General features: G+C 32.2%; 1 protein-coding gene across 1 annotated transcript; it reads left to right on the top strand.

The window, feature by feature from the left end:
* The first annotated feature begins 10,917 nt into the window (after nt 1–10,917).
* Nucleotides 10,918–13,622, top strand: LOC122294421 (peroxidase 4-like). Its single transcript, XM_043103153.1, has 4 exons — nt 10,918–11,218; nt 11,944–12,135; nt 12,541–12,706; nt 12,888–13,622. The coding sequence occupies exons 1-4, from the start codon at nt 10,988–10,990 to the stop codon at nt 13,274–13,276; spliced, it is 978 nt and encodes a 325-aa protein (XP_042959087.1). The 5' UTR covers nt 10,918–10,987; the 3' UTR covers nt 13,277–13,622.
* Nucleotides 13,623–15,955: the final 2,333 nt, after the last annotated feature.

Raw genomic sequence — 15,955 nt, 5'->3', positions numbered from 1 at the left:
AACCACACGAAAGTACTTATATCCTCGATTGAAATCAAACTTGCCCCTAACAGTATGGACTGTCCATGATAATTGACACTAATAAAAGGAGCAAACGGCATCCCATACCTATTTGTTAGGTATATCGTATCGAACATGATAACATCTCCAAAATACTTATATGTCGCTCGACTTCGTGTCGCTCGACTTCGTGTCGCTCGACTTCGTGCATCAGCCCAAAACACATTCCTGACTTTGAATTCGTCATCCACATCCATGACAGATACAAAGCCACCATTCATCTCCCTCATTCTCTTAAAATAGTTATTCAATGCTTCACCACCTCCTTTACTTAGCCTCAAAAGTCTAGTTTTGCCAATAAAATTCCACCAATCTTTTTCTTGGAATTCTAAATTCTCAAAATTCCCGTGCCAGTCACAAGTGCTTGGAAATTCTTATTCATCCAAATACCCACTCTATCATTCAAGTTGAGCATTCTTTGATTATATTCATCTAAACACTTGTGAGATCTAAAAAATCTCGACTTTTGTAAACTGACGTACTATGATTGTGAATAAGATCAACATCGGTCAAAACCTATGCCCTATTTACCAAGTGAGCATTTACCTTCACCTTATAATCTGTTTTAATTGTTGGTTGTGGCTTTGATAAATTATTGTGGCTAGGTTAGTACCTGCCGCCACGTGCACATCTAATAGTCACATACGTTGCACTCTCATCTATCTCTCTCTTCATCATTTGTGATAACACTAAAACTATCTTGCTTGGCATATCATTTATAATAGGCTAAAACCTCTTTATCAGTTGTAAACACCATACTAGAATTTGGAGGCTTAAATCGTTCATCATCATTTGATACTTCATTCGTCCCCTTCATATTCAGCTCTATGTTGACATTGGATGAAGTTTCTGAAAATAATATATATGTTTAGATTAGCATTTTTATTATATACTTTAAAATTAACTCATCAGGCACAAAGTGTCCCAAAAAAGGAATATGACAAAGTTTGTTCGTTTGGCTGTGACGTACCTCCAACATTCTTTTCACTTTTAGCGCTAAATGGCATAGTTGATGAATGACTTGGACAGTGTGGGTAGGGCATAGTTGGTCCACATGGTGGTATTGCCAAATGCCACAAATACCCACTATGTTAGAATGAATCGAATGCACGTACGTACAAGAAAACATTTTTCAAACATAAAAAGATACTACCTTAATCGTATCTTGAGCTGGTCTCAAGTCCTCGAGATTACTTGATGGAGGGTAGGACATAGTTGGTTGAAATTGTGGAATTGCCGGATGCTATAATTATCAATTGTGTTAGAAAGACTCCATTACATGCACGTAGACAAAACATTTTCAAAATATAAAAAATACTACCTAGATGGTATCTTGATCTCCTCTCAAAACCTCCGGATTACTCAATAGAGGATAAGGAATAGGTGGTCCATATGGTGGCATCAATATATACTAAAATTACACACTATATTATAAACACTCGAATGCACGCAACTAAAAAGAATAATAAAATATTATTATAATATTATTTTTTTAATATTATTATTGTTTTCAGATTTAAAAATTTTAAATTATTTATTTTATTTTATATGAAAATTTGAAAACTTATAATAATTAGATGAGATGAGTTAAAAGACTTTTTATATCTATACCTCCTTGTACTTGTTTGAGTTGGTTTTTTATTGAAGATGTGTGCAAAAGCTTGTTGCGATGGTCTTTTCATAGATTGGTATTTGGACCTGAAATTGGGGGCAACACAATTTCTCTTTTTAAGTCTTATCTTACCACGAAGAAGAAAGAGTACTGCTTTGGTCCTTCGAAATGTGTTTTGTGATGGGTATAATTTGATAGAAAAGTGTGAAAAGTTAATAGTTGTAGAAATGACATCAATAGTATCAAACTTTGAAACTTAATACCTGTTGGAATAATGTTCATAAGTGACTAAATGGTCTATATAGAACGCTTTTTCTTCTTCTTTTGCCCCCCCCCCTCCCTCTTTGAACAAGTAGTTCAGAGAAAAAAAATCCCTTTTAATGCTTCTTCCACCTTCAGTCCAATTTTATCATCATGAATTGAAAAAAAAAATGATTAAAAAAAGATAAAAAGAAGTACTTGAGGAATGTGGAGTGTCAGTGCTTTGGCTTGGTCAAATCACTTCTTTTAAGGAGGGAGCGGGTGATCGTAATATCAATCTTAAGATTGCAAATATGTACCTCCTTGATTATATCCCACTTCTCGTAGTACAAGAGACCAAAGGTTCAAAACATTAAACATGCACATGCACTTCAACAACTAGCTAAGCCTAATGCCATGAGTGATGAGTCAAAACTACAACATGGACCCCTCCAATAAAATTACACAACTAAAAAATAAATAAATAAAATAAACATATATCTATCTGGCTATCCCAAGCATACAGATAAAAATTTGGATATGTATTTGATGACAGCATATATAGCAGGTAGTATGGATGTAGTGGACCATAGTATCCCTACAACAAAGTTTAAAAAATGCATTAATTTAATGCTGCAATATAAAACATTAACGACATTTTCAACTAACGACATTTTCAACTAACCAATGTGTCTCATACCTAATTCAATGAAATCAATGTTGACGGCATGGGTAGCCTTCCATCTTTCTTTTCACCCATCACGCTATTTCAACTAAGTTTGAGAACGACAATTAATATCAGCAACCAAACCAACATAATTGTAAAAGAGTACATAATGTCACATTCAACAATAATTAGTGATCAAACTGACATAACTCATCATACAATAATTGCATGTTGTGAATACTTTTGGTTGAAAATACAATGGAAAGCGAGAGGATAATGATGGAGCAGAGTTGGAGAGAGAGAGAAGAGCAAAAGAGGATGAGTGAGATGGCTAACAATCTTTAAAATTAAAAAGTCTATAATTTCTTATTAAGTATCTTCATGCAAAAGCAACAAAATTTTCTAGTAAGGCGATAAAAGACACATCTAAATGTGGCCTTAGATTAATCACAGACTAATTATCATCTCAAAGCAACATCCAAATGAGGCCTTAGAGAAGTTAGAAATGAAGAGTAGGAATATCTTGGTTTATTTTTTCAGCCTATATAGTTTTTGAAGTCCAACTTTTTCAAGACCATAGTTATGTCTTAATCACATTCAGATTTATTTCATAAATCAATTTTAAAATGGATAAAGTTATCTAATTTTAGTGGTGAAATGATGTTCCTTTGACCAATATAGCTGACCTTAGCAAGCAGAAATGACCCTTTCGTAACTAAATATTGATTTTATTTAATATTTAATTAGCTACACAATTTTAGATGTTATCAACAACCAAAAAACCAGTGAATGGTATACAACATCAGCAAACCAAAAACCAGTGAATGGTATACAAAATCAGCAACCAAAAAACTAGCAAATGGCATATCCATTAAACACAAAGACACAAAATATGAGTAATACTAGAAATGGAGAGATGAAATGAAAAGAGAAAAATAAAAAACATTTTCTTTCATTTCTTACCCTTGTTAGTGGAGCCAGAGATAATGGGTGTTGGCAGCAAGTATACTAGCGGAGGATTGAAGCCGTGTAAAAATGGTGAAGCTGAAGAAGCTTCAAACTTTTGTTACCCTTCATGGCAGAGCCACATGGTGCCAGAGTAATAGAGCCACACAATGCCAGTGGAGGGTGAGGTCAGCGAAAGGACAACGAGTTGGGGGAGTGGGGGAGAGATTGTGAGGGGAGAACAACACAAGAGGGAATTGAATTGAATCTGCAAGCTGCTCAAAACACACGTTTAAATAGTTTTTTTTTTTTAAAGAGTTAAAAAGTCACGTTGGCTGGTGTGTAGAGGTTGAGTGAACAGAATGAGGTGATATAGCATAACTCAAATGAGATATATGAGGAGGTGTGGGGTTCTTTAACAAATATCCAATTACAACAACTACAATGCAAAAGTAAAAAAAAATCAAGTTTTAAGTCCAAGAACTTGGTCTACACCCATACATTGCAAAGAGGGTGTCGTCTTAAATTACCCTTTTTTACTGTTCACATAGTTGTGCAAACTATGATACCACTGCCAATCTGCCAAAGGTGATGGATGCTAAAGGCGCACTGCAATTTGTTGTTCTGAGATATTTTCTTAAGAGACCTGTATTCCATTCTTCAAGATTATCGATTAGGAAAAGCAAAATCATACTAGGAAGATCAGTATCGAATGGGATGGACAGCGATAGATCAAGTTTCTTCACGCTCGCTTCTGGACCACACGTCGGTGATTGTAAGATGGGGTGGATTAGATCTAGAAGGTCTAGAGGTGACAAATCTACTAGTACAACTCATGTAGCCATCAAATACATTTTGGAGCAATAGCATGTGACAACCATATGCGGAACAAGCTACGTGTGAGTATCACATGCTGAGATTTCTACCACAGTTTCAATAGATTGGTAGGGCGTTGTGGGGTGGGGCGCGTGCAAGCAATTAGTCGCTAGAGTGCGGTATATCTGACCAAAATTGAATTGGTAGAGAGGAGGAAATGAAAACATTAGTAGAAAAAACTTATACATAGACAAATGCTAGAAAATGAACAGAGCAGGGGATGAGAAACTTATACACAAGGCTCCATCCTTCTCTCCAGTAGAAACACTGATTGAAAAATATTAATAAACTTTTTGTAGAGAAGCGAGAGTTTCTCTTTCTAAAAGGGTCTAAAAAGAAAAAAAAAATTCTTGAGGAGGGAAATCAATTCACCTATAAAAGGGTTGCATGGTTTAGTTGACATTCTACATTTATAGCCTTATGTTTTGCAAATGGAAAGATTAAAAAAAAAAAAAAATGGCTAAAGCAACCATCTTGATTTTATCCATTGAAGGAAATATAAATATTACAAAGGAGGAGAATAGGTGAAAAGGACCAAAAACCTCCAAAAATGACTTTTTCCTCAACCAAAAATGCTAATTGATTGTGATTTCAATGGCAAAGTAGTTCTTTCTTTTCTTTTTTTTTTTTTTTTTTTTAGGAAACATAGACATTTCATTAATAGTGCTAATTGATTGTGATTTCAATGGCAAAGTAGTTCTTTTCTTCTTTTCTTTCTTTCTTTTTTTTTTTTTCAGGAAACATAGACATTTCATTAATAGAATAAAGTTTTTACTGACATTTATCAAATTAAATGGCTTGAGAAAGAAAGTCTGAAAAACAATCAAACTACATTGAGATATTCTCAAATTTCAACATTCCATGCATAACAAACAAGCTTGTGAGCTATCCGATTTCCTTCTCTATAAACATGATGTACATGGTACTCAACATATAATTAAGGACTGTAACTTTCTGATTTTGAACACCAAAGCATCCAACATAGCTGCAACTTCAATTTCTACATTTAGTAGTCTCACTACCATCAAACAATCCGACTCTACCAGTAACTTATGAATTCCCATGCTTGAACACAGTTGACAGGCACATAAGAAATCCAGGTAGGAAAGATAGTCGAATAGTAAAATAGAGCATGTGCAAGATTTTCAACCCCTTGCTTACAGAAGCAACAGGAAGCTTCTATTGCAACATGTTTCTTGTGCAAATTCTGTTGTAAAGGTAATTCCTCTTTGCAAGCCCTCCAAGCAAAGACTTTGGTATTGTTTGGGACTTTCATTTTCCACAAGGCCTTCCAGAGTAGTTGCTGTTGGTTATCATTTGAACATTTCCCTATAGTGCCCTTTCTTCTCCATAAAAAGCCTATAACAACTCCTGATAGTAAACTTGCCACTTCTTTCGTGTAACCAAATCCACTTATCTGGTTGGTCAGCAAGGTAGATAATCACTTTCATAATATCAACAACAAGATTTGGATTGAAGAGAGCTCAAATTTGATCCACTTCCAACCTCTAGTATCAGTGTCTATCAAGCTATACATTGAAGTATCTTTGATATCATCTCTACTATCAATGTTTTCCTACATCAGAGATTGGTGTCTAGGGATCCAAGAATCTTTTCATAATTTGGCAGTCTTCCCATCACCAATCTTCCATGAACAGCCCTTTCTCAATAATTTCATGGCTTCCCAAATGCCTCAGTACCTAGCAAAAGATGGATTTATTTCTAGTCCAACTTCTACAAAATGAACTATGGGGAAAATAATTGACTTTGAACATTATCTGCAACAAAGAGTCTGTTTCTTGCAAAATGCCCCAACTTTGTTGTTTGGATGCTTGCGAAGAGAGAATTAAAAAAATAAAAAAAATAAAAACCAACAATTTTAATTATTAGCATATTCCTCACCTCACCGACAAGCTGGTGATCAATTATTGAGTCCAGGGACAAAAAGGTCGTTCCAAGATTTTTTAATAAAAAAAAATATTGTTTTTGTTCGATAGATAATGACAGTTTACCTGATCTAACAAGAAGTTTTCTCAAACCCATTTAAAAAATTGGCATCTATCCGTTGAGCATGTGACAAATATATATTTTTAATAAGTTCTACTCACCCCATCTGAATGTCGTTGTAGCCCTTCGAGCCACAGACTAAAGGTCCAGCTTGGATGGGGGACCATGAGTAAGGCAATGGCCACCCTGTGTGTGTCCCCAAACCAACTTCGTTTTTAACCAAATTAATGACACTTGTCTTGTTGCTAGATGATTAGTTAAAGGGTCGATGTCCTATTTCGTCGGCCAATATTGATGAATGGACGATATATAATCGAAGAAGTTAACCGATAAATGCAAATATATATATTTTTTAATATTTTTTTCTTCTTTTATTTTTATATTTTTTATATAGTTTTAAATATTTTTATAATTTAAAAAAAAATACTAATTTATTAATATTTACTTTTTTAATCAATAAAAAAAATAATCAATTATTTTTATCAATAATTAACTTTCTACGTAAGGAGATCGATACTTTCTCATATTGAACAGTAATACTGACTTTAAGAGCCGAATGAGTCTATCAACTTTTGACTATTCTTGATGAAAAAGTCTTCTTAATTAAAATGATAAGTAGCTATACTTCTATAGAAAGAAATATTTATATATATATATAGTATTTTGTTGTGGATGGAGCTTATCCTTTAGCAGCATGTTCTCTTTTCGTGGAGGAAGCATTCTTGGCTGATTGCAATATTGCCCATCTTTGCTAGCTGGAGTGGGGACTACATATATATATATATATATATATATGCACAGCTAGACCATCCTAGCTAGCTAGAGAAAAGTAGTACCGTACGAGGAAAAGGCAAATTAAGCTTATGGGGAACCACAAAATAGCGATTCTAGCTACGTACGTACTCACCGGCCAAATGGATAATCATGATGATTAATGGACAATAATTAAGTTTTTTTCTTTGTCACCGCCCTCATGGTAAACTTTAGTTAGCTAGCTCATCAATGAGTAAATGACCCAATAAAATAAAATAAGAGAAATGTCGTGAATATATATATATATATATATATGCACACATCATCTTTTTATCTGTGTATGAAATGATTAAAAAATTATTTATTATTTAATAATCATTAGATGCCACGTAAAAGAATGGTGAGAGACCAATGAGGATTAAAAGAATTGTAGATAGAATTCTTCATAAAATAATCGGGTCGATCGGTATTTAGCAGCCTATATATTAGTGATTTATTTATTTTGAAAATTACATATATGTTCTTTTGGCGTAAAAAAGAAGCAACTCCAATCTCATTTATTCTCACATTTTGAAAAGCTCTTTGGCAACTTCATTATATATAATTAATTAATCTCAAGCACTTGGTAAGATTTCGTCAACATATTATGATTACTCGAAGTAAGCTAGCTAGCTAGTTATTTTCGACTCATGTTATGGCCTCAACAGTAATAAAATAATTTAAATTGAGATGTTTAATGGCGTTTGAAAAATAAGAGAAAAATAAATTAAATAAAAATATTATAAATTTAAAATATGGTTAGAATATAATTTTTATTTTAAAATTTAAAAATTTTGAATTATTTTTTATATTTTATTTAGAAGTTTAAAAAAATTATAATAATCAGATAATGATTAGATGAAAAAATTAAAAATTAAAAAATATTTATATTTATAATATTTAAATTTTAATATAATTAAATTAGATGAAATAAAATAAGATAAAATAAGTGACTCAATTTAACCTAAATCATATGCTGTTTCAAAAACTTTGAAAAGAAAACCACCTTCTTTTAAACAAAAAAAAGTTTCTTATAATTACTCTTATAATTTTTACTTGAACGGATAATGAAATAATAATGATTAATATTGGACAATAATTGCAACAAAAAACTAATAATTTGCTACATCTACCCTGTAAATTATTGCATCAGCTATAACCTTTTTAGATACTCCCACTCACAGATGAATCTATGATCATCCAACCACTCATGAGCTTCTTGAGTCTGCAGGAGGTACTGTCGTGTTACGTACTTGTTCGTTGAACGATTAAAGGGATATTATATTATTTTAAGCTTTCAGTCTCCCAAATAATAAGATATACGGTGACTGCATGCGTAGAGTAGTACTTAACTCTTTCACCTTCTTCAGTACTACTTTATAGAGAACATTGACTACAAATCAATGAGAGATAGGGTTATAAATGAAAGAGTGTTTTCAATAATTCATTCGGTATTCATTTAATTAAATTCGAATCCAACTCAAATCGTAAAAAAAAAAAAATTCATTCGTTAAAATAGATATTCACTCGATTTATAAATAACACATACTTGATAAAATTCAACTCGACTTAATTAAAACCCATTCATTTATTGATATATATATATATATATATACACCTATGCATATATATACGTATTAGTTAATAATATAAACATACCACTTATATAATTAAATATATAATATGTATTCTAATTACTTATATCTATATAGTAAATATATTTCATAGGTATATTTTATAATTTGTATAATAATTAGTTGATAAAATTTAATAATTTCATATATTAGTATGTGAGAAATATATATGAAATAGATATATTCTATTATATTAAGTGTATGTATTAATAATATATATAGGCATATAATATATTATTATTTTAGATAAATATCAACTAGTTAGATATTAATTATTTATAAATTTTTTAAAATTTTATAATTTAATAGAAGTTTTACTTGTTAGTTATATAAATTTAATATTAGTTCTTATTTATTTATTTATTAATTATTAAATTTTATTAAAAAAAATTCAAACTCGAGCTCGAGCTCAGCTCGACTCGAACTCGTTTGTGGGATGAGCTCAAGTTCGAACTCAAGTTGAAATTTTAGTTTATCGAGTCAAGTTTGAAAAAAAAATTAAAATAAATTTCGAGTTCGAACTCGGGTATTTTAAGTCGAGCTGAGTTGGACAAGTAAAAACTCAATTCGGCTCAGCTCAATTACAGCCCAAGAGACATGCAATTTTTAAGACCCATTGTCTTTGCACGTAGTAGAGTAATACGTACGTGCAAGTATAATTCGTCGTAGGTTTAAGTAACTTTTTCGTGTTAGATCATTACGATTTTTAGCGATGATAAGTACTACCTGCATATTTGTACTTGTCAAAACAAAAAACAAACATTTTTTCTAATTCTTTTTGCCTTGTTCTGACCGATCATGCATGCATGCTGTGTGGGGAAATTGTTACATTTCCGATCGAGGAGGTAGTTAAGACTTAAAGTATCTATGACGACTAGTTTGATCATATAATATTCCGATTAGTTCCTAGATCTCTCCTAAATTTGTTCGAAAATTCGTTCATACGTTCTTTCAAGAGAAAAAGGCAAAAAATTAAAGAGCCGAAAGGTCGCTTTCTGCTGTGACATTAAAGAGAGATGGGATTGGTCTGATGGCGTAGGGAAGGGGACAAAGTAAACAAATTACACGCTTTTCTATTGTCTGTTTTATGAGTCGGCGATTCTCTCACGCCATCTTTTTCCGGCTGAGTGTAATTTCAATTTTCTGAGCACTGTAATTAACTTCATTCTCAGATACCCTTTTGCGCTATATAGCTGTTCTGGAGTACTGTGAACTGTGACAAGGCCGGGTCTGAGAAATTAAGCTCCAATACCTTGGAATATACGTTTTAAAAGTGCAGGAGTACGTATATACTTATTTCATGCATGCACACTAATCACTCCGTTGGGACCGGTAATTAAAATTATTATGTCCCATTCCATATATATATATATATATATGAGAATCAAATCATTTGTTGTACGTTCCGACCGCCTATGTTGAATCGTCAACTTTGTAGCTTAGTTTTCAATTGTCTGAGACCAACGTATTATAACCTCGATCGAGGTGTCTATTTATCTATACTTTTTAATATGGCGCGGTCTTCAACAAACCCAAAACTTTAATTGATGGATAATTCGGATACCCCACAATTCTGACAACTTGGACGCATGCATTTAGGATCTATACCCTATCAGAAAAAATACTTTGGCCACCGCTGGTTGCTCCGGGGCCACTGTGAACTTTTTTTTTTTAATAATTAAGAAAAAATTATTTAATATTATTATAAATTTTCTATATTTTTTAAATATTTAAAAATATTAAAAATTAATTTAAAAGAAAATCTAGAAAAAACATATTTTTTTAAACCTAACAGTGATGCTAACGAGAGCGATGACTCTAGCATCATCCTGTCCCGCCAGTTCAATTCATGTGAACGTGTTTCTATTCTGGCGTGCACTACTTTTTATCATTATCAGACATGTATAATTTATGAAACGTCAAATCCTGTTGGCTGTTGCTTTTACGATATATCTTTTCTTTTTAATTAATTAACTTATAGAGTTATACACCAATTCCATGTGGCCGTGCAATATTACTGAGTTTCCTTATTATATCTCTCGTATGATCTGTGTATTATAAGGGTAACTCCCCCACACGTGGTCTCGACACATGCAGCCGACTGCCGACTACCTTTAAATATTCCCAATCTTGTCTAGCTGATCAACAGAGAAAATGGCCTCCTGCATTTCTTCTTCCTCCTTCACTGTCAATGTTATCGTCGCATTAGCTCTACTTGTGGTTTTCACGGGGAGCTCCTCTGCTAAACTCTCTACAAGTTTCTACTCTAAAAGGTGTCCCAAGGTCTTCAGCGCGGTGCGGCCTGTTCTCATAAATGCCATTTCAAAGGCACCTCGCCTGGGTGCTTCTCTCCTTCGCCTCCACTTCCATGACTGTTTTGTCAATGTAAATTCCTTCTCCTGTCTATATATATCTACCTGGTTCTAGTTTGCAGTGAATTAGAGTAAAAACATAATTTAGCTAGATCCAAGTTGCTAATTAAATACGCTTGCTAACTTTTATTAAATATATATGTGTGTGTGTGTGTATCAATTGATTGGGGTTGTGCTCTTCTCAATTAATCAGGTTTAGCGTGACTGATTAAGTTGGCAAGTAGAAGACTAAACTTAATGGTACAGCATTTATAATTAAATAAAATGTAGTCTATGATATATGTGTGCTGTATTCAGCCGGGAAGAAGAAGAAGAAGAAGAAGATAAAGTGTGCGATGCACAATTGAATGGCACTTTCTTGTATGACTGATCATAGTACATAAACAAAGCTTTAGCACATGCATTTTACATTGTCAGTTAAATTTTACATGCAAAATTTAAGCGAGGTAATGGGGGAGAGAGTCTTTCATGACACCCTCGTTGGCTACATTGTCAGATTTATTTGGTGGGTTTGGGTCCATCCATTCAGTTTGTTAGATGAATTAATCCAGTCATGTTACAAAAATTCATGAAACGACATAAACATTACACGACCGTATTTTTCGTTTTACAGCAAAGAAAATCTAGGAAGCTTGCTAAAAAAGAAATTATGTGACAGAGAGAAAACAATCTAGGAAGTTTCATGGTATTTTGCCTGGTTGTCTCATGCATATATGCTAATTCGTGACACTCTTGCAGGGTTGTGACGGCTCGGTACTCCTGGATGACACAGCCACCTTCCAAGGCGAGAAGACAGCACCTCAAAACAACAGATCCATCAGGGGTTTCAAGATTGTCGATGACATAAAAACAGCTGTAGAGAAAGTATGCCCAGGAGTGGTGTCTTGTGCTGATATCTTAGCCATTGCTGCTCGTGACTCTGTTGTAATTGTGAGTTAATTCTCCTCCTTTATCATCATGTCTACGACATACAAGAGATGACTAATTTTTCACTCGTTGGAACTACAGATTCAAACATTTTTATTTATTATTTGCTTTGATTGTCACGTTTGTGTGGGACAGATAACATATAGTTTTAAATAGTAGCTAGACAAAAAGATGTTAAATAATTGAAATAAGAGGTACAATAATAGAGACATGCTTACAAAACCACATATTCTGATAACATGTTAAATTATGACTGGTTGTATGATAGCCTGGGAAACAATTTATTATTATTATTATTATTTTGAAAAAAGGAGGAATATTAATAATCCTTTACATCGAGACAAAAATATCTACAGTTATCTTTCTGATTAATCTGATAATTGGTAACGTAGTGAAATTTTTCTGCAGCTTGGCGGGCCTAATTGGGCTGTCAAAGTGGGAAGAAGAGACTCGAAGACAGCCAGCTTTAAGGATGCCGGAAATGACCTCCCTGTTGGCATATTTAACTTATCCGCCCTCATCAGCAATTTCCGAAACAAAGGTCTTTCTCCCCAGGATTTGGTTGCCTTGTCTGGTATGCCTCTCTCTTTCTCTCAAAGCTGGCTTCTAGACTTCTGGTTTTCAACAACTATATATGGAAAAAATCCCCTCAACCAAGAACAAGGGGGCCTTTCTCGTCTCTTTCTAAATGTTTTGGATAACTTTAAATGCCAAATAAATGTTGCAGTGTAACTTTGTTGTCAACCTGATCCCAGGAGCTCACACGATCGGGCAAGCAAGATGTATAACTTTCAGAGACCGCATATATAACGAAACAAACATCGATAGTTCATTTGCCAAGCTCAGACGGAGAACATGCCCGAGGAAAACCGGCGGCCGCAAGAACCTTGCCCCTTTGGACATCCAAACGCCTAATCATTTTGATAACAAGTACTTCAAAAACCTCCTCAGCCAAAAGGGTCTTCTGCACTCTGATCAACAACTGTACAATGGCGGGTCGACCGATTCACTGGTTAAAACCTACGTCAACAATCCTAAGACCTTCAACGATGACTTTGTCACTGCAATGATCAAAATGGGAGACATCGAACCCCTCACTGGATCCAACGGTGAGATTAGAAAGAATTGCAGAAGGCGGAACTAAGGTAGATCGTGTGCATGAAGTCATGGAATATTTATTATAATTGAAATAGAGAAAATATATATGTTCCATAAATAATGGTGGGTAGCAATAAAAAGTATTCTCACGTGCACGGAGATATACAATCGTGGACAGTTGTCACTATAAATTATAGATAAAAAAGATAAGCCATTGGAAGGAGCTTTTGAGCTCATTTGTTTAAATTTTAAATAAATATGAATTTTACATAATTCATTAGGAGTCCTCGTATAGATGTGTATTTATTTTTCAAGTATTTTATGATGTAATTTTGTATATTTTTTAAAGTATCACATAATGAAATAATTCAGAGGGTCCTTTTGACTTTAAAGCTGACCTCTTTTTATATTTTTTTACCCTGGAGGGACGGTGGGGCCTGGGGGATTGGGCCATTGGCTACTTTAAAGTTTAAAAGCTTATTACACCTCTTCTGAAGACGAGAATCGATAATTTTAATTTTATTGCGAATAATATATTATGAGCGGTGCTGCTCAGCCGCAGTTCAACCTCACCGGTAGTTGGTTTTGAATTTTTTTTTCAATTTTTTAATATATTTAAATATTTAAAAAAAAATTTTAAAAAAATATATCATTATATTTAAAATCATTTCATTAATTATTAAGTAAATTTTTTTTTTTTTTTACGAACAGTCAATTAGAGCAGTAACAATAAGGAGGCATAATAGATTTATCTATATATTATATAGCTAAAAGCACTTCTAATTATTCTTTATCTTATTTTTTAAAATACATCATCAAAATTTATTTTTTCTATTTTATATATTAACTTTTACAATATATTATATATCAATTTATCTATTTTTTCTTCATATCATTTAAATATTATATTTTTTAATTTTTTTTATTCATTTCAAATGTTTTCTCTATCTACCAATAATATGTTCATATCTTTTGATATTTATAATATTTCTATATATACAATGTCATATAATTATGTATTATTTTAAATTAATCTAAATTTATAAGTTAAAAAAAATATAAATTAATTCAAAAATTATATAATAAAAATATATGTTAAAATATATAACACTACTAACCAAATAATTGATATCCAAACTATTAAAGATATCACCATTCTAATACAATGGCAATCTGACTACGTAGCCTCCACGTTCCTCTGGACACGTGAGAAATGAATGAAAAAACATTTACAACTGTGAATAGGTTTCTTTAAATGTAGCGATTTTTTTGTAGCAAATTGTAAACTCTCTTTGAAATAGAACATACAATAGAAGGTAATTTTGAGAACATTTCTTTATATTTTAAAAAAATATATATTATAGAGCATCCATTAGGAGTGTTCTAAGAGTGTCACTACAGGCATTACTCCCAGCTACGGTTGGGAGCTACCGTTAATATAAAATTGTATTTTTTATATTTTGCTTTTTCTTACATGGAGCTTTTTAACACTTTCAAATATTTTTTTAAAATAAAAACTTCACAATATTATTAAAAAATGCTTCTTTAATCATGGAATAAAAAATAAAATAGAATAAAATAATTTTTTTGGCAGCAATAGCTCATAGCTGGAGCTAGAAGCGGTGAATTTAGCATTTTCCTATAGCTAAAGCTGTGTTTTTTTACTCGTATAATTATTTAATATAATTTATTAATCCGAATTATGAATAAAAAAATGAATATATGTATGTAACTTATTCCCCTCTTTTTTTTATAAAGACTAGTAGAAAGAAAGAATATGGAAAATTTTATGTTTCAATGAATCGCAGGTAGAGATATTGATAATACACATATATTATCTCATCTCATCTTATTTTATTTTATTATTATAATCTTTTAAATTTTTATACAAAATATAATAAATAATTTAATTTTTTCAGATTTTAAAATAATAATAATAAATAATATTTTAATAATATTTATTCAACTTTTAATTTTCATCTGAACTCATTCTCCAAACGACACCATAGAGTTCATGTTATTTCATAACTACTCAATTCAGCAGTAGCTCGTAGACCACCTAAAACGGAATATTATTTATTATTTGAACTATATCTCAGACATAAGAAGAGAAAAATTTTATTTAGAGAAATTATATTTATAGTCTTTAAATATACAAATTTCGTAGACTCCTTTTAAAAAATGAATAAATAAAGGATCTACTTGAAATAATAATTTTTTTAATGGTGAACCTCACTTTTTTTAAAGAGACACTACAAGAGATATGATTTTTTGAGACAAAAAATTTTGTCTCAAAAAATGGAAATTTCGTCCCTAAAAGTTTTGGGAGACGAAAAAATTTTGTCTCTATTTTGTCTCAAAAAGGCTGTCTCAGAAAGTTGAAAAGTATTTTTAGGGACGAAATTGGGCGGAACCAGTCGAAACCGTTCGAACGGGAAATTTTTTCTGAGACAAAAAAATGTCGTCTCAGAATCAAGTTTGAACGGGAATATTTTTGTTCGAACAACATGAAATGTTAATTCAAACCAATAACCATATCTGACCAAGTTCGTTCGAACAAAAAAGTTCGTAAGCGACTTTAGTTTGAAGAAAAATATTAACTGTTCGAACAAATAATCTATTTACAGAAATCTTCTATTCGAACGAACTTTTAGAAATGAATTTATTCGAATGAGTATTTATTTGTTCGAACGAACGCAAGGATTGTATTTCCCGGTAAGTTCGA

Source organism: Carya illinoinensis, chromosome 14, assembly GCF_018687715.1.
Source record: "Carya illinoinensis cultivar Pawnee chromosome 14, C.illinoinensisPawnee_v1, whole genome shotgun sequence".
Lineage (NCBI taxonomy): Eukaryota > Viridiplantae > Streptophyta > Magnoliopsida > Fagales > Juglandaceae > Carya > Carya illinoinensis.
Note: the sequence above shows the minus strand (reverse complement) of the source record. Positions and strands in the feature narration are given on the sequence as shown.

Coding starts and splice junctions, on each gene's coding strand:
- LOC122294421 (XM_043103153.1), top strand. CDS start 10,988: ATGGCCTCCTGCATTTCTTCTTCCTCCTTCACTGTCAATGTTATCGTC. Junction 11,219..11,943: donor TCCATGACTGTTTTGTCAAT/GTAAATTCCTTC, acceptor ACACTCTTGCAG/GGTTGTGACGGCTCGGTACT. Junction 12,136..12,540: donor CTCGTGACTCTGTTGTAATT/GTGAGTTAATTC, acceptor ATTTTTCTGCAG/CTTGGCGGGCCTAATTGGGC.